General features: G+C 40.0%; 2 protein-coding genes across 5 annotated transcripts; one reads left to right on the top strand and one right to left on the bottom strand.

Annotated features, from left to right (window-relative positions):
• Nucleotides 1-1,939: 1,939 nt before the first annotated feature.
• LOC135482882 (lysophospholipase D GDPD1-like) lies at nucleotides 1,940-19,844 on the bottom strand. Of its 3 annotated transcripts, none has more exons than XM_064763357.1 (12): nucleotides 19,800-19,844; nucleotides 18,847-18,874; nucleotides 18,196-18,328; nucleotides 17,921-17,963; nucleotides 7,574-7,709; nucleotides 6,601-6,646; nucleotides 6,228-6,349; nucleotides 6,029-6,118; nucleotides 5,683-5,816; nucleotides 5,306-5,371; nucleotides 4,964-5,015; nucleotides 1,940-4,653 (listed from the first exon to the last, which is right to left on the bottom strand). In XM_064763357.1, the coding sequence occupies exons 2-12, from the start codon at nucleotides 18,868-18,870 to the stop codon at nucleotides 4,519-4,521; spliced, it is 981 nt and encodes a 326-aa protein (XP_064619427.1). In that variant the 5' UTR covers nucleotides 18,871-18,874; nucleotides 19,800-19,844; the 3' UTR covers nucleotides 1,940-4,518. The 3 variants fall into 3 exon arrangements, with proteins under 3 accessions (XP_064619427.1, XP_064619428.1, XP_064619429.1); XM_064763358.1 differs by lacking the exon at nucleotides 19,800-19,844 and adding an exon at nucleotides 19,750-19,773; XM_064763359.1 differs by lacking the exon at nucleotides 6,029-6,118.
• LOC135482880 (cilia- and flagella-associated protein 251-like) lies at nucleotides 9,514-17,911 on the top strand. 2 transcript variants are annotated; one of them, XM_064763356.1, is made up of 2 exons: nucleotides 9,514-9,774; nucleotides 14,650-17,911. In XM_064763356.1, the coding sequence occupies exons 1-2, from the start codon at nucleotides 9,742-9,744 to the stop codon at nucleotides 15,997-15,999; spliced, it is 1,383 nt and encodes a 460-aa protein (XP_064619426.1). In that variant the 5' UTR covers nucleotides 9,514-9,741; the 3' UTR covers nucleotides 16,000-17,911. The 2 variants fall into 2 exon arrangements, with proteins under 2 accessions (XP_064619426.1, XP_064619424.1); XM_064763354.1 differs by lacking the exon at nucleotides 9,514-9,774 and adding an exon at nucleotides 12,492-12,771.
• Nucleotides 19,845-20,211: the final 367 nt, after the last annotated feature.

Raw genomic sequence — 20,211 nt, 5'->3', positions numbered from 1 at the left:
TGTAGTGTCTTTCAAATGTCTTTTATGTCAACCCGGTGTGGCAGTCTTAAATGCCCCGCCTGGAAAAGTGTCCTTTCCTATTCTTGTGACAGATTACGGTATGGTTCTATATACAACGACCCATTACCTTCAATACCTCAGAGATTTAGTGCATAATAGACGCTTTTGTCCTCGCAGATTACGGTATGGTTTTATATACAACGACCCATTACCTTCAATACCTCAGAGATTTAGTGCATAATAGACGTTTTGTCTTCGCAGATTACGGTATGGTTCCATATACAACGACCCATTACCTTCAATACCTCAGAGATTTAGTGCATAATAGACGCTTTTGTCCTCGGGACATTCTACCCATTTGGACATGTAAAGATGTTACACTTGGATGTACCGTCAGATATGCTATCCAAATAGGACATTTAAAACTGTTACACTTGGAGGATGTACGGTCAGAATACACCAAACGGTCAATGGCCGGTGTAGCGAGGCGAGAAATCCTGATACGGAAGTACTCCGTCTTTAACTTTATCGGAAATAGACGTGAAGAGTGCTGGTGGCAGCCCTAGAAATGAAATCGGTTGTGACACAGCTGGGGCGTCGCCACTGAACAGGACGAACTGGTCTCATGTGTGGTCGTGACTGGCCGACAGGTTGTGATCACACGTCTGTATTGTTACCAGATCATCATTGACTCAGCCTTGGTGATCTAATCATTAAGAGGAATAATGTATCTGTATCAAGGAAGTTTAACGAGGTGTGCGAGATGAGACTGTCACAACCAGACCAAATCAGGCCTGGCAGGTTCACCGTACTTGAGACATGAGAATTGAGACATAACAGTCTCTACTCTGTAAGCTGGTTGGTAGTTCGTCGGTTGGTAATTTGGCCTCTTCTTTATTGGTCCCACGAGCGCCCGACCTTGGTAGAACCCTGTGGAGAACACTCGCCTACCCCCTCATCTCTCCTATTACAGTGGTCCTTAACAATGTTGTGCTCTAGTTGATGTGACAGGGCAACAAGGAATTGGATGTGACAGGGTGTACCCTTTATAACTGGCTTTACCCCTGCATTGTAGTTGTGAAATTGTCCTCATTAAGATCATTTTGTGATGAATGGAATAACAAGTCACAACCAATTGAACTTTTGAGAGTATTGCATGGCAGAGAAAGGACACTTTGATGATGGCTGCCCATGCTGAACTGGTTGTGATAATGTCCTTACGAGTATTATGAGGCAAATTTCTCATCGAGTGAGGGGAGGGGAGGCCATTACTTCAGTAGCCTGGGTTGGGTCTCCCTGATGAATATGATTTATGTTCTTTGTTGATGGTGGGGATTGATGTTGGGGTCTTTCAAAAAAGGCGGGTGGGGGTGCGGTAATCGGTCCTTGGCTAAACCCTCTAGAGAAACTGTTTTCACCTCATCAGTCAGGTCAGCAGACGTATTGTCCCACTCCTCCATCTCCATGTCCACCACAATGTCACCATCTGGCTTAGTGGATCGGGGGAGATCATCATGTCGCCTCTCGGAAAGCGTTACTGTCTTGGGTCCCTTCGCAACGCCTAGGCGCCCTCTCCTTGTAGTGCCAAAAGTCAAAAGGTGCAACACTAAGGCTATGCCTGGAAAGTGAAGCCAAAAATCATAATATTTTAGTTTCTGAGGGGGAGGGGGTTCTTTTCTGTTGGCTTTACTTTAATTTTGCTACAGCCCCTGACAAGTGGATGCAAGTCAACTTATTCTCCTTGGTGCAGCAGCGTCTCCCTCTTGCCAGGCTAGTTGTGACAGTGTTGATCTCCACATGATCAGATAATGAACTGCTGGATGTGACTGGTTCTTCACTGTTGAAAGCAGATCAACAGGTGATACAAGGTGCCATGAACGGTGAACAATTTGAATGGTCAAAACTGGACAAAATACAAATACGAACAAAAACAAGAAGATATATTTCACAAGATCTTTATCTATTCTATTCATAAAGATTCAGAAGCACCTAAAACCACTTTAGGTCTTTTTGAGTAAACATAACTCTTCTTGAGTTCAGATAGGACTATATGGGTTTGCAATGAAACGCTTCGGTATATAGCTTGGGATACTGTGACCCTAGTTATCCGGATTTTTTCAGAATGGCGTTAGGCGTCTTTGGCACCTGAACACATCATTTGCACATCCTGTCCTCATAGCACATGATTCTATTCCAATAGGACTATGCAAAACAGTTCACTATTAAGCAGCAATATTGAACGATTAGACAGGCATACCTTCCTGTATTTCACTAAAGCCTGTTGTCCATAAAATGGTAATTTTGTGTTCCCTCTAAAAAGGGTTGTGAAAACCTAGCAAATACTAGCACATCAAGCTATTTGGTTGTCAGTTAAATCTCTGATCTCGGAGCTGGAGACGCGAACATTAGCCCATGATTTCCTCAGGATGGTTATACTCAGTTTATGAAACTGCTGGTTACTGACCTTATGTTCTGTTGTTGGGGATGGCACTTCAGACGAGACTGTTACAAGGGAAGGTTTACAGGTTTACAGGTTTACAGTGACCGAAATATTACATGAATAATACTGCTTGGTTTCCAATATGGCGAACAAAAGCTGAAGAAAAAAATACTTTATCAGCACCAGGTCAAGTCTCTGTTCAAATTAGAAATCATAATACCAGGTTATCAGCTGGAAAATGGCTCTTTTAAAGGGTCTAAAGGCAGGAGCCAGATAGGTCAGATTGAGTTAAACTAAGTTACCAACAGGAGTCTTTCCTATTTCACCGAATATCAAAACTATCCATGCTTGTACGAGGAATACATTTATCACTGAATCAAACACGAACTATGCATATAAGTCACCTAAATACCACCAATTTGACCCCCCCATCTCCTGCCTATATAGTCCGCCTTTAGGACAAATTGTACACTTGGTTATTTTTTACGAGGAAATTTACTAAAACATGCAACAGATATTAACATATTTTGCAGACTAAGACTGAGATCAACACATAACTAACACACAGAAAAATGTACTAAAAATTAAAAGGATTATATATCACCAATATTGTAAAAACATTTACAGTACAAAGTATGCTGACCTAAATAAAAGTGAATGCAATTATTTATCATAATTAGCAATTGATACGTTGACTTATGAAGAAAAAAAAATTGTTGCACGAGTGATACAATGAAACCACACTTGCTCAAGCCATAAACATATTATATAGGACCACAACCCAACAGCATACACTTGGTCAGAAAATGATCGAAATTTTTGAATGGGCATGGCATTTTCCTTCTCCACAGCACATATCATAATTAGCAATTGATACGTTAACTTATGAAAAAAAATAAATTGTTGCATGAGTGATACAATGAAACCACACTTGCTCAAGCCTTAAACATATTATATAGGACCACAACCAAACAGCATACACTTGGTCAGAAAATGATCGAAATTTTTGAATGGGCATGGCATTTTCCTTCTCCACAGCACAATAATTAGAAATACCTAACCAGCAACTAAACGGAAACTGTGTAAAAAACTTTTAAAGATTCAGTTTTATAGAAAGACATGGTATATATCATAACCTCATGATATCATGTCACATTTATAGTCAATTGATTACTTCATCTTGCCCCACCCTGATTATCAACGCATACCACATTGTAAACTGGAAAATATACGCTGCAATTGCAGTTCGTAAATTCAGCATAGCTTTGATTTTGCGCTCTGACAACACTGAACAACAGGAATTTCACTTCAATTGTCTTTTTCGCAGAGTTTTTTTCTCGCAAATCTAAAACATTAAATCAAAAATCATGCAAAATATTCCCAGTTTCCACTTACAGTACCCAACAAGCCAGTATATGACACATATTTCACAGAAGGCGAAATCCTTTCATAAAAAAATTCATGTTTCCTAGCTGAGCAAAAAGTTTGGAGGAAAAACCTCAGACCCACATTACACATTCCCTGATAAGGTTAAGTGGTACAATTATATGAACTGAGGCGCAATTTACGATTGGCAGGTTGTGGGTTCGAGGCTTGACCAGTGCCACTCAGAACTTCTACGCATGTATGTATGTCAATGATGTATCACAGTAATTTAAGTTAGACTTCCTAAAACAGCCGTAAATGGTCCAGATCTTCCCGTATCACAAGAGTTGGTTTCCAAGAAATTTCCAAAAATGACTATTTGATAGCAAGCTCATGATGAGCATTTTATGAGGAGATCAATAATAGCATAGTGATCAGTTTCTGTTCTTGAGTATATATTTTCTTTTTTGAAAAGCTTTGATACTACATGTATATGTACTGGCCTTTTATAACTTGCAGTATTCCTAAAACATTATCTAGCTCACAAGAGCCCCATCTATATTCTGCCCTCACCAGGTTAAAGCATTGTGACCATTACTTGTAGCATTCCTTAAACATTATCTAGCCAACAAGAATATTGTCAATAGCATGCTATCATCACTAGACAACACTTGGAATTAAATCCAGATCTACAATCAGACAGTTCACGCCTATTATTCTTTTATATACTCGGGGTGATTATCGAGGAAATCTCGGAGTTTCGTTGGGAAATCTGTCATGACTCCGGTCGCACCGAGTTTGAATGCTTGCTCGTATTCCTCCTCATCATTCAGGACCCACAGGTATACCTAGAAAGAGAGGGGAGCAATTATAAACTTTCTGGGATTTTGGAAAGGGGGAGCCAAACCTCGAAGGCATTTTCCACGCATCTGGTATGGGCTTCCTAGGAGAGGCACCCTGAATAATCGTTGCTCTCTGACGAAAAGGGCGCAGGTGCCTCATGCGCCTCCCCTAAATCCTCCACTGTGCTTCTGTTATAAATGATGAACCCTCCTTCGGGCCTAAGACAGAGTTACTGTATCAATAACACTGATAAGCCCCTACCCACTATAGCAGTCCCATAATTGCAATGCGCAGGAGAAGAGGCATAACATTTACCTGAATGCCTCGTTCCCGAAGGTGTTTTAACATCGCCTTACTTTGTATCATACTGAAAGGGAACAAAAGTCGTACAACATCAGTCCTTTGATCTAAACATATGGTCTTAGACCCTGTAAGAACAAAGCAAGGTGAGCTTGACACATTTATCTCTATTTCTTAAGTTCCAAATTTCATACACTCAGAGCTGCAACCCGTGATTACAATTGCTGCCATTTGACAAAACGATCTCTTATCTGCAGGTCAAACTGGTAATCGCTGGATTTATCAACTCTAAAATGTTGCTGATATTTCATAGGAAATACATGCCAAAACAAATTTGACAAATTAATCAGAACTTACTTGGTTGCTACTGTCAGCAAAATCCTAAAGGTACGACTCATTTGCCAATTAGGAAATTTCTCTCGCCTGAAAATGTTCAAACTAACTCATAACATGTATAACCTACATTTGACCAGGAGGTGTGGTATGGACTGTCACCTCAAAGGCCATAGATATAGTCACTCGGTCAGTAACCCGGAATGGTGCAGGACAATAGAGGCAACAAATCCAACCAACAAGAGCCACCACACAGCACAGGAAGAAGACCTCAGTTAGAATTATTCACAGTGATGAAGGTGATGGGAACATCTCCCAAAAGTTACAAATTCCCTGTGAGGGTGATAAAGTTGGCTCTCGCCTCCAAAGTTCATGATGAGTGGACTTTAACCTTGACATACCTCTTGAACATTGAAAGCATAGGGATCTCATAAAAGCCCTCCTTAAGTGGTATGAATGGAAGTAGACCAAAGTAGAATGCTATGACCAGGCCAACCACTTTCTTTAAAGGCACAAACACATGAATATCTGGATTCTGAAAACCACAAACATATGAATCAATAAACAGGGAAGATAATGATTTTGAAGGACATACATGAACATCTAGAAGATGCAAAATGATCCATCTATTCTTGAGAATTCAAGATGCCCTAGACAGGTACGCCTGTGACAATCTATATCAATGGCCTCCTGAAGAAATGCAGGAGATATTTCATGCAAATCAAAGCCTTGCTTGTAAAAACCTACCATTTTATAGCATTTATTAGTAATGTTAGTGCTTCTATTCCCCCATACAGTTATATGTTCTCTGTTGAACTCCTGGATTAAATCATTAACCTGAAATGAAGAAAAAACACATTTTAAAACTTGGTGTCGATACTGCTAACCAGGAAAAATCAAAGTGGCTTTTCTCAAAGTGATGGCAATCCGACAGTCCTCCACTTACCCTCTCTATAAGATCCATACTTTCAAACTTGATATCTATATTGATAGGCAAATCAGGGAATGCCTCAAATAGTTCACGTAACAACGGGATCTTCCTATCCTCTTTACCTTCACATGTGCACCCTGAAATGTAAACCATAGCGATCGAGATATCTGTCAGACAATGTTTCCATCCCGGACACTATCAGGGGGAGTCCCTACATGTTATCCACGCTTTGAGAAAGTGAATCCTTAGTAGCTTGCCTTTAAATTTGATAATGTTAAAGATAAGTTAAAGAGTAAATACAGTACATATTTACGAGGAAGATATTGGCCATGCAACTTTCTTTCAGAAATCAAAATCTGACAACACAGTACTTTTTCCTGTCACTTACGTTGATCAAAGTCTAATTTGAGAGCATGTCTAAGTAGTGGTAAATCCTGAAATACAAACATGGCAAAATGCTTAGTTGTAAAAAACAAACTGTAACATTTCTAGCATGTGTTTCTCACGTGCTTGGGATTATTACTATCGGAGCGTCCACAGATACTCTCTCAGGAGTTGAGAGACAGCTACGAGAGTGTACCAAGACCTCCACAATGAGAATAGGAAGAAGTGGCGGAACTGAACACAAGGCGTCTCAGACACTCTATCACACTGGCCTTGCCACGTAAGCATCCCATTGTATAGTAATGATCAAAGCTAACCATGCACTAAAATTTCTCGAAGCTGTATTGATTTTGCTTCATTGAGACTTTGTTGAGATAAAAAATTACTTTCGCTATCTGATGAATTTCAATTAGTGATCCCGGGCCCCATAAATCAGTCTCTACGCATTGAACATATTGGACAATGGATGAAACATTATCAAATGCACGCCTGAATAAACTGAAATCAAAATGGCTTGCTCAGCAAGTGTACAGCAGTGTCTGGGCATTCCCAGGGCTGTTGTGTGCTGGACACGGCCCAATGTTTACTGGATATACCCTGGATGGGGCGTGTTTCCCATGTTACAGGATTTAATAGGGCCTACCTATATGCCAATTGTTTAAGTGAAGTTTTCTTTAAAAAGAACCTTGATTGTGCTAAAACCAATGCACAGCACTCAAGTGTCATTACAGGACTATCATTACTAGATACAGTGGAAACCATGATTGGAGCCGTCATAATTTTCATAAGTGCAGCAGTGATCAGGGCATGATGGGGCTTTTTAGCACTCTGCATAGACGTGGGACTGTTGCAAAGCAAATCTTAACAGTCACTGGCCTCGTCATAGGGGCAGAGCAGAGCAGCAGCTGCATACAACACCCACTTGACCTCAACATGACGTGCTGATCTAAAATAAACCCTTGGACTCTTATACCTACTTTATAATCAGTTTCTGATATTAGGATATCTTGACCCGCGGTACGTTCAAGGGTGTTGTCATGGGAGACCACCACCTCCCCATCTCGGGTGAGCTGCAAGTCTATCTCAAGCATCTCTGTACCCAGCGCATGTGCACTGAAAAATAGGAAATAGAGACTGCATGAGTATACTGTTATAACATAACAAACGGCTGTCGTAAACCTTAAGGCCCGAAAACCCACCAAGAAGATGAAGAAGACAAGGGCAAACTGCCTCACAGCCACCAGGTTCTCCAAAAGATAGCACCAGCCAAGGCCGGAATTTTCAAAACCATGTCTGCTTTAACAGAGTCGAGAGTCTAAACATGAAATCTTCAAAGGGATTGATTGAAAGAGATAATACAGACATCTTTCAAGTAACCGGGATCACAGGAATTTTGTAATTTTGAATGACCCAGGTTTATTGAACTGATCACTGCTGCAGTTGAGGGTTGGACTCTCAGTTGGCAAAAATTCATGTGTGAGAGCGTATGACTCTCTGTGACAACATGCTTTCATTGTCTCTGGTTTCCTCCTACATTACATGACATTATTTAATGCAAATCCAATATACTTGTTAAGTCCTTATGACATATACATGAGATGGGAATGTGTTGCTTCAAGCATGATGGAGTCTAGCTATCTGGCAAGGCAGATTTATCAGCTAAAGTCATTGCCTTTGGGCCAATGCAACTAGTTTATAATGGGATATTAATTCAATTACGCCATTAAATCCACAGAAAACAAATAATAATCTGCTGCCATTTTTATACAGGATTACGAACATCAGTGGATGGAAAATGTAGCGTACAGTCTCATGTGTTCCATGCACACATTTTCCCAGCAATGAATGAAAATCGTGATGAAGACAAAGCCTTGGCGGCAAATAATTGTCCCAGAGGGTTATAATTCATCTTGGTGGTCCAACATGCCCGGCTCTAGGAAGCCTTAGAAAATGTCTGAAAACATCTGAAAGCAATGCTATCTACATGTATACTTCAATCAGAAGTATTTGGATTTGATTTTCTTTTTTCTATTTGAGGCAGCTGTCACCAATTTTAAGTTCCACATTGATCACTGTCAAACACAGTCACATCTATGTAACGCTCTGGTATATAACAACAAGGCCTGGCTGTTTAAAACAAAATATCTCCTTCAGTCAAGCCCTCAAAACTCAATTACAAGTTCCGTAAATATGGCCACCGCCAGTGCCAACTGTCATTATGGGGTATTTCATCAATTGTAATAGGGACATGACGACAATTTTGTAATGAGTTGTGACCTCACTTTGGCCATCATTAGATACTTTATGACCCATACCCTAGTGAGAATCAGCATCGCCTGTTAGAATGCCCAAACCCTATTCAACCACCACTACTAATGAGTCAGAGATGTCAGAGAAAACATATAGCTTGCCAAGCGGTTGTCATGTCAACAGTGTGAAACATGGATGACTGGAAACTTCAGCGGAGATCTGACTCAGCACCACTGTAAGCTGAAGCAAATGATACCAACACTTAGCTATTTTTATCAGAGATATTAAATATTAAAACAATCGCAAAAATAAAGGATTAGGGATTATCCATAACATCACTGTGTGACAATACTGACACAATCTTACAACTATTAGAAGTGAGTTTGACCCCCCTACCCGAATCCTAACATAAAACATTGATAACTACCCAGTATTCAGGAACTCTAATGAGGCAATATTCTAACAGAAAAGACAATTCTAAGAAACCCTTTACCCCCTCCCCCTCCCTAACATGGTTAGGATTGACCCAAACGACCTTCAAGTGTCCAGCTAGGCAAACCATCAAACAAAGTTCTGACATCCCTCACAGTAAATCCATATCGATATGGTATAGCCCAGCTGCTATCATATTGTCATTGAAATGAAATCACTGCACTTGGCACTCGGGTTTTAGCCGGTTGTATTGCAAGCTACGCTGTAAGTGTAAGCAACAAGTACTGAAGGGGATGGAGTGTTCGTGGGACGTATACAAAGTTGAGAGCCACTACAGCGCCAACATTGCTGCATGACTAACGGACTCACTATAGTGTGTAGAAGATAACATCAGGAGAGAACACAGACATATCACATCATTCCGGATTAATTTCTATTGTAGAGATTTATCACCAGTGTCAAAATGAACACATTAGTTGCAGCGACCAAAATTCAGGTTTGTATTGCCCATTTTTCTTTTGTCAGAGTGTTTTCTGTTAAACATGAACATTAATGGCATTATTTCGTTTATTCACTGTAATCTGATTAAATTGCAAAGATGGCTCTTGCAGATTCCGGTACTGCCCAGAATTACATGTCTGACTAATTTTACCAGGGTGGAGTTCTCTTGATCAACATGTTTTCTTAATCTAATATCACATACATGAAGTATTCTGGTAACTTGTCTGTGATTTTTTTAACTGAACAATTTTTTAATTTCATGAGAGTCTGGGATGTGCTCTTGTCTGAAAACGTGTGCTCTGGCCACAACATTTTAATAAAGCAAAGGTCCAACCCTAAGCACTCGGAGTTCATGAAAATAAATCAATCACCCCGGCAAATAGATCAATCCAAGGATAATTTACATGTGGCTTTATTATTGAATTAAGGCTGAAAGGTGCCAGCTGTTGTCGTGTCCCATGTATTCATCATTATATTCATCAATACGCAAGTTCAGATTCAGCCCGACTTCCGAGAACAAGAATGACCTGACGTCAATCAGTTGTTGAAACTTTGAAAAATATCTTAGATTCAATTGCGTCAGCAGTATTGAACTCAAAGGGGCAATGCAAAATGATTCAACCTTGTTTGTCATCGTTGTCAGACGAATTTCTTATAACTTTTATTCAGGATGCCGTTTTGTCAACATGCCTTCCTCCAGTTCCTCCAGAAAGCTGACAATGCAAACCACCAAACAAAATTTTTGCAGCATTTCATTTTGACACATTTTGCTGAGACTGAAGTGTTTTTATGGATGAAACTCTCCATTGCGCATTTACACTACAGTAAAAACCAGAGGTAGCTCACTGATACTATTTCACCATCAATCTAAAACCAAGACATCCCAACGGAAATGCCAATCTTTCAGAGTAGGTATACGCTAATGCAAGGACAAGAAGACCATTAGGGAAGTTTCATCTGTGTCAATTAGCACTTAACATGCTAAATGCTGACAGTACCACCATTTACGAGCTAAATTGATCCAGTTCTGCTCAGACTGTATAACCGATCATGGTTTTATAGCCAATACATCACAAAGCTAGCTGAAAACAAAGTTACAAGTGATGCAAGAGAGTGGATGAGCAAACATTACAAACATCTTCCCATTAACCCATTTGCTGCATTTGATGAAAGGAGAGTCCTCTAAATAAACACAAGAACACATTCATGCACGGTGCACATGAAGACAGTCTGCATTTCTCCACATAACCAAGTGATTTGAGTCCTCAGTTCTTGTGTAGCACGATGACCAAAAAAACTCTTTTTACATAACCATCACACCCAATACATATAACACTCTACGGAATGAAAGTGCCTGTAATCTTATTGGTAATTGAGAAATTGCACGAGCCTGGTCTCCAAACGCACTATAGCAGCAATCTCCTCACACTGGCTGTCCATCCTGTTATTCTGAGTTGACAAAGTACTCCTCACACGCAAATACAGCCTCCAGTGGTGCAAATAGATATAGTATGGTCAAGTGCGAAGCCCACATTTATCATTTCTAAATTGACATATTTATCTTACTGACATTTTTCAGTGAGTGTACAGACAATCTCTATCTAACTAATTCTGCAAATGGGTGTTCCAGGGATAGGGCTTAAGTCTCTACTTTGTAGTTCAGCATAACCTGAAGAATGAAGTGCTCACTGCGTAACTCCCGAATATGGTTTCAGCAAAAAATCTGACACCATATGTTTTAGCTCAGCAACCTTCTTTTTTCCATGGTATAATCATACAGACAAATTACGTAATAACATCTAAATTATTCTTTATATCATACCATATTACGTGCAACACAAAGCGTGTTGATTCTATCGGGAATATCAGGAATATTGGCAATATTTCCTGAATTACTCGCATAAAAGAAGTCGTACACGAATCATCATGTAACAAATTAGTCCGCATCACCATAGTCATTAGTTGATCAGGACATAATCAGGGCATAGAATAATACTGTCGTTATTCCTACATCAGTGACAAAGACGAGAAATCTCATGAATGCCAACATGGCCTATGGTGTTCTCTGGCTTTGCCTCTTTTAGATGGTAACTATTGCACAGATGTTCAGCTGACCATAAGGCGCCCAGCAAAGGGGATTAAAAATACTACACGTTATTGCTTGGAAGGACCTTTTTAGGCTTTTATATATCATAATAATATTGTCAACAAATATATGAATATAATGATACATATTTTCCTTGTTGACCTTCAATTACGAAAATTGAAACAGCACTGATAATTTTGTGTCCTTCTTCCCCAATTTTCAAGCATGTAGTAGAATTAGTAGAAAATATTCAGTGTCGCGCAAAAAAATTAATGTATCATTTATTCAGAGCCACCCGGCGTATAACATGTTTATGGTGTCACACTTAATCAAAATGAGAGGCAATATCGTCGACAACCCCAACAGAGAGGACAAAATTGCTCGGTCCAATTAGGAGGACATGGCCTACACAACAACCCTGGAATAAGATATTCATCGATAAAATCTGCACACTTTACAACACGCTTCAAGTCAGTGCACTTTAATTAACCAAGGAACTCCACAGCTCGATAATGATAAGCCTAGGCCCATTTCGAGAGAGCTGACATTTATTTCATTGGCGATATGTACATTGACAATGGGTTTATTGATTAGCGCTTCATTTGTCTCCCACAGCTGGTGAGTGGGACACTGAGCATGCTGGGAGATCAAGGGATGTGTGGTCAGTGTACACACCGGCCACTTTTGTAGCTGAACAGTCTCACCCACCCACTTAAGCTCGAGTGCCACTAAGCTTTGGTCTGAAGACACTTGGGAATTTCCTTACAAACCATTTCCAGTTGTTAGTATGAAATCTGGACATGGATTCAACTAAACCTGTGACGTGGATTTAGCTTGTTTGTAGAATAGATTCTTGGATCTTTCATAATGGACTTAAATACCATCAGGGCTGCCACAAAAATACAGGTAAATCGCTTTTACTCTTTTACATTGGCAATTATTATTTTTCAAATAACTTCACACAGTTTGACATCAACCTCATCGCCTTCCGTGATTTCTGAACGAGAAATATCAAAGCGCTACACTAGCTTGATCATTGCACTTAATCAGTAATGATAAAGGCATCATCATTCTCAAAAGCAGACATGATATCCAAGCATATTCTCTCTGCCAATATCAGCTTCCATGATGTATTGGTCACTGTACGTTATTCTTTATGATAGCATAGTATAATCAGACTAAGATAATGGCAGCGACGAAAGATTCGCATTCACATTGGGGCTGAAAAACATATGTCATTTGTCACGCTCAAATAGAATGTTTCATGTTCAACACCCATTTATTGAGCGACCACGTATGACCAAAATGTTACCAAACTGAACCAGATGGACTTGGGACATGCGATTAAGTAACCAATGTGCATAATTGGTCAACATGGTCAAGCGAATTGGGCAGATTTTCACTAAAATGTATACTTTTACTACATCGTCCTTCCACTTCGGGCAGGATGAGACAGGTTTTACTAATGATTATCAGCTGGAAGGATTTATGATGTGATCTGATGTGTACCAGCATGTTTCTAACATCACCAATATGGGAGACAGGGCTCCAGAAGACACCAACACTAGAAATGATGCCAAAGAGACCTTAGTATAGGACTACACAGACACATTCTTTAGAAACTATGGCTGAATTGATAGTTATACAGGCAATGAGCACTGCAGGAGGTGGAGCAATTTGGGCAGCCACTAAAATACAGGAAGACAGAAATGTTGGTGTGTGGTAGTATTGTGGTATGAATCAGAAAGGACCAGAGTGTCAACTAAACCTGTATCTTGAAATTCTCACACGACAATCCTCAAAAACAGTGTGGCTTTGTGTGACCTTCCATTTATTTGCAATTACCAGCAGGTGGTACAGAAAATATTCATCCAGGGTGAAGCATCTTGAGCAGTACAGACTGTGGTGAAGTGTGTAGCCGACAAGCCCCAAGAATATGTGGATTAATCAAATATTTTTGATCAAAAACCATCTGCAGTTGTGACACAAGCCCGAAGCCATCCAAAGATTGATACCTGTACTCTCTCATACATTGACTACAACCTTAAAAATGACAGATTAGGTAATCAAGACCCTTTGTAGCTCAACATACCCTTTCACTGTAAAGTTTCATATACTAACCCTTAAAAATGCTTTGAGAAGTGAAACAATACATTTATTGAATGACTTCAAGCTTAATGACCTTATGCCCGTGTGAAGCACACGAGTAGAATATGAACTCGATGAAATAAGAGATTTTCAATACATCACAATGATAATCTATCTCACATTGATTTGTTCAGGTGCACAGCTGTTGCGTAGGATGTCAAAGGCTTTGTACATTAGGCATAGCAGGTCAATACCAACAGGACATTAACACTTTATAAAGGGTTTGCAATATATCAAAATTTCTGACTGGGGACTCTTTCCTTAAAAATAAGAACGATCAGTAATTTCTATAAGCTTCCATCACAGTGCCTGTACCTATCATATCGATATTCAAATAATTCAATGTATGACAAAAGTACACCTAGATCAGTATCACAGTCAGTGAGATTGCTATCGACCAATAACAGAGACAGACACTGTCTACCTTTGTATTATCAAACCTCAATCAATTTGAGGTAATGTTTTATTAAAATCAGAATGAATATGTTAAATATTGATTTCAATTAAATAGATGGATACTGATTAAGTTTCAGTTTCAGTTTCAGCGGTCCGTCCATAGTATTTCTTCCATTTCCAACATGTTCTTAACTTTCAAATGCATCTCTCTAACATCTCCATCTGTTGCTGTCTTTATAGGCTGCCTTCAGAGGCCATGTAGAACGGAAAAAATTGAACGAGAAAAACAGCGCAGCAACCACCATCCAGAAGAACTACCGCGGACATAAAACACGTAAAGAAATGGAAGAGAAGGACAAAGCAGCAAGAGTCATACAGGGCAACTATCGGTCGTATAAAGAGCAGAGGAAAGATCGACCATGGTGGAAACGATTCTGCGACAAATGTGGTAAAGTCGGTAAGAAAATCACGGGTGCGTTTCATAAGGAGAGACGACCAACTCGGTTGCCATCTTTCCAGACAAAAGATGAAGAGGATTACAAGCCGCCGCTGAATAATCCATATGACGAGAATCCGACCCCGGTGGAAGATTACAAAGTTCCAGAGGGGAAAACACTGACCTTATTGCAGCTGAGTAAGATTTATGATAAGAAACAGGAGCAGAATGTCGATGAAGATAAACCCTTAAAATTGCCACCGCCGAGACTGGTGGCCGGAATTGATGCAGTTGAAGGGTCCAGTGGAGCCTACCAGCAACCTAAGCCTCATAAAGTGATAAAATACCATGCACCATCTCCACCACAATCACCAGAGAAAACAGAACCACGGGTGGAAGAAACCAAACCGGTGGTCGAGGAGGAAGGCAATTTCTTTACACGCCTTTTCAAGCCTTTGGAAATTAAACCTGTCGAAAAACAACCAGAGGAAAAGAAACCCGAGGAACAGAAACCTGAGCAGCCGAATGCTGGGGAAGAATTCTTCGGGAAGTTTAAGGGTTTGTTTACGAGAGACGAGAAACCGAAGGAACCTGACGTTGTGCCCCTGGTGCCAAGTGAGGAAAAGAAGGAGGGAGAAGAGGGGGAGGAGGGAAAAGATGAGGAGGAGGAGGTACAAGGAGAGGAAGAGGAACCACAACCCCAAGAGGAGGAGAAGGTAGACATACTCGCTAGATTCCAGAATCGGTTTAAGAAAGAATACCACATCGCACCAGAAAGAGCAACAGAAAGTAAGGCTGAGCCAAAACAGGAGGTAAATGAGGCCCATGCACAGGAGGAGGGGACTTTTTCAAAGTTTACTGGGTTATTCAAGACAGAAAACAAAGAAACTTCAGACACTGATAAAGATGAGGGAAATACGTTTTCTGCCAAATTTACAGGCTTGTTCAAGAAAGATGAGAGTGACAGCAAAGGGGGAGATTCTACTCGGGAAAAAAACGGCAACATTGTGACAAAGGACAATCAGGAGGAAGGTGGTTTCTTCGATAAACTTTTCAAGAAAGAAGAAGAAAAGCCTGCAGAAGTAAAGACGGAAAGCACATCTGAAGAGAGTGGCATTGATAAAATGTTTAGTATTTTTAAGAAGAAGGAGTGATCTGGGGATTTGGGAGATGAGAGAATGTATAAACAGATCTAGTAAAAGAGTATGTAGATCGCATTAAGAACTATGCAAGTCATTGTGTAATACCAATGGTGGGGAAATGTCTCTTATAATCCATTGTTGGTATCATGTAAATGGCGGCCACCATGGTCCAGCCAGGTTTTTGTTTTTCTCCAAGAGTGGCCTGTCAAATACACATGTAAATGGACCCACAGTAGCCATATGCACCCTGAAGCTGGAAGTTTCAGGATGCATAAACACTCACTGTGACTACCATTATGAAATGCAGGACAGATAAAATCTACTTACTCTTTAAAACAGGGCCGTAGCTAGCTAGTAACAATGATTTTGGCTAGAAATTTCTAAAAAATTACGCTACGCTCCTGTTTAACCAACATTGCTTTGCATAAAGCAGGTATAAATATATAAAAGGGACGGTGTATTCATATTAAGACCACAACGATATTGGAAATGTGTATTTTTCTAAGGGTGGACTTTTAGGAAGCTTAGAGGTAAAGAGTCATATTTTTTAGGACGGTAGCATGACAAAAAAAACTATAATTTTCTAAATCCATCTTGACAAAGTTATGCACATGTACCACTAATAAAGTCATCATCTCACCGCAAAACATCTAGCCTCAGGATATTCCTGCATCACGCAACAATATTGTTCTTTAAAATAATGATCAAAATGTTGAATTGAAGAAGTGAATATACTCAAAAGCTTTTTGACAGAGGCGTCAAGTTCGTCTGACCAACTTCGACATTCACCAGCAAATTCTACATATCGTCACATTGCTTTCCTTGATGGCACAAATATGAGTAACCGAGAGAACTTCTAATTTAACTTATCCCATTCTCAGTTTTCATGTCTCAGAGCTTTTCAAAGAAAACAGCCACTTTGCATGAGATCATCCGTAGCGTTGATGTGAATGTTGTCAAATGCCAGGGGCAAATTCCTTGAAATGTTGGTACAACTTATTGGGATGGGAGTGAGAATATAACATCTGACACTGCCAGCAGTAATAATGGGTAATCTATGACTGAAATGTGAAGGCTTTGATAAACCAATAAAGTGCTAATGTAGAACTTAATATAGGTGATCATTTGAAGGTTGGAGCTGTGGTAGAATTTCACATGATTCATCCAATTGCTTCTTGCCAACTCCAGACCTGCTTTCAAGAAACACTCTCTAAGGGTAGAACTGGCTTCAGTCTGCAGTAAAGGCACTATTACGAGCTTTACCAAATGCTCAGGCAATTTCCTTTATAAGTCTTCAGCTTACGCTTGGAGGATATAGGAAATAACAGCATCTGCAAAATTAACTAATAAAATAGTATTGAGAGAAGTTAGGAAAACATTTTCTACTCAATAAAAACAAGGCCAAGTTGTTGGAAGTTCTCAATCTCATGTCTTCTGTAATCTGTATACATGTAAATAAAATATTGTACTGTAAATAGACTGTCTTCTGTGACTGAAATGACCAGAATCTATAAAATAATCAGTGCCATACTGTGAAATCACATCTTTTCAGAAAAGTTTTGTGTTTTTGTCATATTCAGTCTTCAAGTTATGATTTTTAGAGACATTGTGATATAATGCAATTCCTATTGCGGGAATTGAAATTTGTCAGATATTGAACGGTCTCAGTAAAAAAAGTGTGATTTTACAGTATTCAAAAGAAAAAGTACATAGATTTGATTAATATTGAATTCAATTTGCTGCAACATGAACACTGTCAATGGATAGATGCAGTCGACGATGGATTATGTTGATTAAATGAGATTCATGGGATATAATGCTTTGTTTATCCTTGTTTCTTCCTTTGCCAAGGTGTCGAGAGTGCAAACAGCAGAAGCCCTTCCAACCCCTTCTTGGCCAGTATGACCAGTCACATGAATCTCCATTTACTTACTGTCTGAAAGCCGTCATTGTGTTTTCAAGGTTTTCACCAGCACCTGGAAAATGAGATAGTTCGAACAGATTATAACCTAACCGGACAGAGTGAAGATTTTGATACACTGAATGAAGAGAAAAGATACTCAATGCCATCTGGTGACAAGTAAAGGAATTAAATGTGCTGTTGGTTTCCATCGACTGTCCACCACAATGTTATTTTGAGCATTATTATTTTACAGCAGATAACCCAAACATTTCCTGAGACATTTGCAAATGTTTTTTAAGACTTACCCCCACGATGACTGATATGTCGACATTTGAACTTAATGTCTTTCTTCTTGTGGAGCAGAGTGGGAAACTTCAGCAGCAGAAGTGAGGCAAATACATAGCCCCCAACCACAGCAGCAACTATCATGATGGGTAACTGAAGAGAAATCCAAAAGAGGAGTTTAATGGCAGTATACACAGTCCCATTTTTACGTACAGAAAACTTTCTAGGAAAAAAATTGACTGTGTCTTCGGGAAATATCGTCCAATTTTTATGATATAGGAAAAAATACATGTATAGGTTCTGTCCTATTTTTCTCATACAGTAAAATGCTGGGTGTCACAAAAAACCGCATCCCCTTCTTATAAGCATGATTGTCTATGTGACATTTTGTATTGTACTGTCTCAAACAGGAGGAGCACGACACTCCCATCGCCAGGGTCATGACGGCTGCACAAGCTGCACAAGCTCCCGAGACGACTTTTAGTTTGGACAGTACCGGAGGTATTTTCAAAATGGAATGGAATATAGATCTAGGGGCCTACTGGTCTATAGTGCAGGATATGACCTATGCAGAATTTTACGTAGGCCTAAAGTCTCGAATGCAAATGTTATTGAACAATATTAACCCAGTTGAGTATCTATGGTATTTCCTTGCAATAATTATAACTTACCAAAATAGTCAACAACTCGGCCATCAAGCTAGAAATGATAAAAGGGATGATAAATGATATTATTATCAGAAATATTAAAAGTTGCTGTCATGACTGTTTGATGTGTGATGTGTGGCAAATCCAAACCAACAACATCAAGTGCCACAGTGACAAAAGTGCTGTGTCATGCCATACAACACTGAAGAACTTCAGTCCCGGAAATGTCAATGGTACGGTGTGTGCATAATTGACCAATCAGTTAACAGAGCCACCAAATGACGTTGTGCACCTGATTATGCATGTTTTACGTCATTTGCTGGCCCTGTAAGCTGATTGGTCAGTTAGGCCTATGCACAAACCGTACCAGCGCCGTATCCGTTCTTAAAGGGACTCTAGACTATGGGCAGCAGCTAGGTAGGCAAGATAAAGTTATCCAAAGTCGCCAAAAGGGGTCTCTCCCATCTCTCCGTATTACGTCAAAACTAATCACGCTTGTATACGACCAAGAGGGTCTGACACCGCTCAGTCTGAGGGATATAATACAGGCCCTAGCCCCTAGCCCCTAGTATATAATTAGGCCTAGTCACGTAGTGGTGAATCAAAATGACATTCACCTTGTGGCGCCCTTACTGTGCATTTAAAACACCAAAGGATGGCCAATTTACCCCCTCCCCTCCTGCCTATGGTCCCCTCCAAGTGCCGTATTTGCGGCGTGCAATGCAATCCATTCAATTCATGGCCATGGCCCATATGCATCTGGGATCTGCATGCGTGACGTGCGTGCGCTGTCACTGTGCAGTGCAATGCTGCAAGTGCAATGCATCAAAATAGGGTCGGATATTCTTCTTGGCAGAATTTCTGGCCTTCCCAGTCAATAAAAAACAATATTGTTGAGCCAAATCTTTGACAACAACAACTAACTACCACACATCCAAAACTTGAAATAGCGACGTGAGAAACAGAAAATTGCATACCGAAAAGTTCAGTTTTTCCGCATCACGCGCGCAGCCATATTGCAAATACCCGGATGCTATTAAAGGGACGACAAGGTATGTCATTGCGACCGGTTTCACGCTCCCGAGGCAGGGTTGTTTAGTCAGACGCAAGAACACTGAAAGGGACGGATATTGAGACCACTGCACTGCCGGCCCTCGACCTTGACGGACAGCGAGTGAGATCAGGAGCCAATACATGCTCTGCGCACAGACAGTTATATGATCAGAAAATGTTATTAGTATCCCGTTATGTTGTGATTTGATGCACGGATCGATGGCCGGGTAGGCCGCCTTTATTCTCCAATGTGGTCCCTTTAAATACAGCGCCGTCTATCATTAGATTTAGAACTAATTAGCGTACTTATACTTTTATAAAATTGCACACATAAAT

This window comes from Lineus longissimus, chromosome 2 (assembly GCF_910592395.1).
Source record: "Lineus longissimus chromosome 2, tnLinLong1.2, whole genome shotgun sequence".
Lineage (NCBI taxonomy): Eukaryota > Metazoa > Nemertea > Pilidiophora > Heteronemertea > Lineidae > Lineus > Lineus longissimus.
This window is presented reverse-complemented; position numbering and strand designations above follow the sequence as displayed.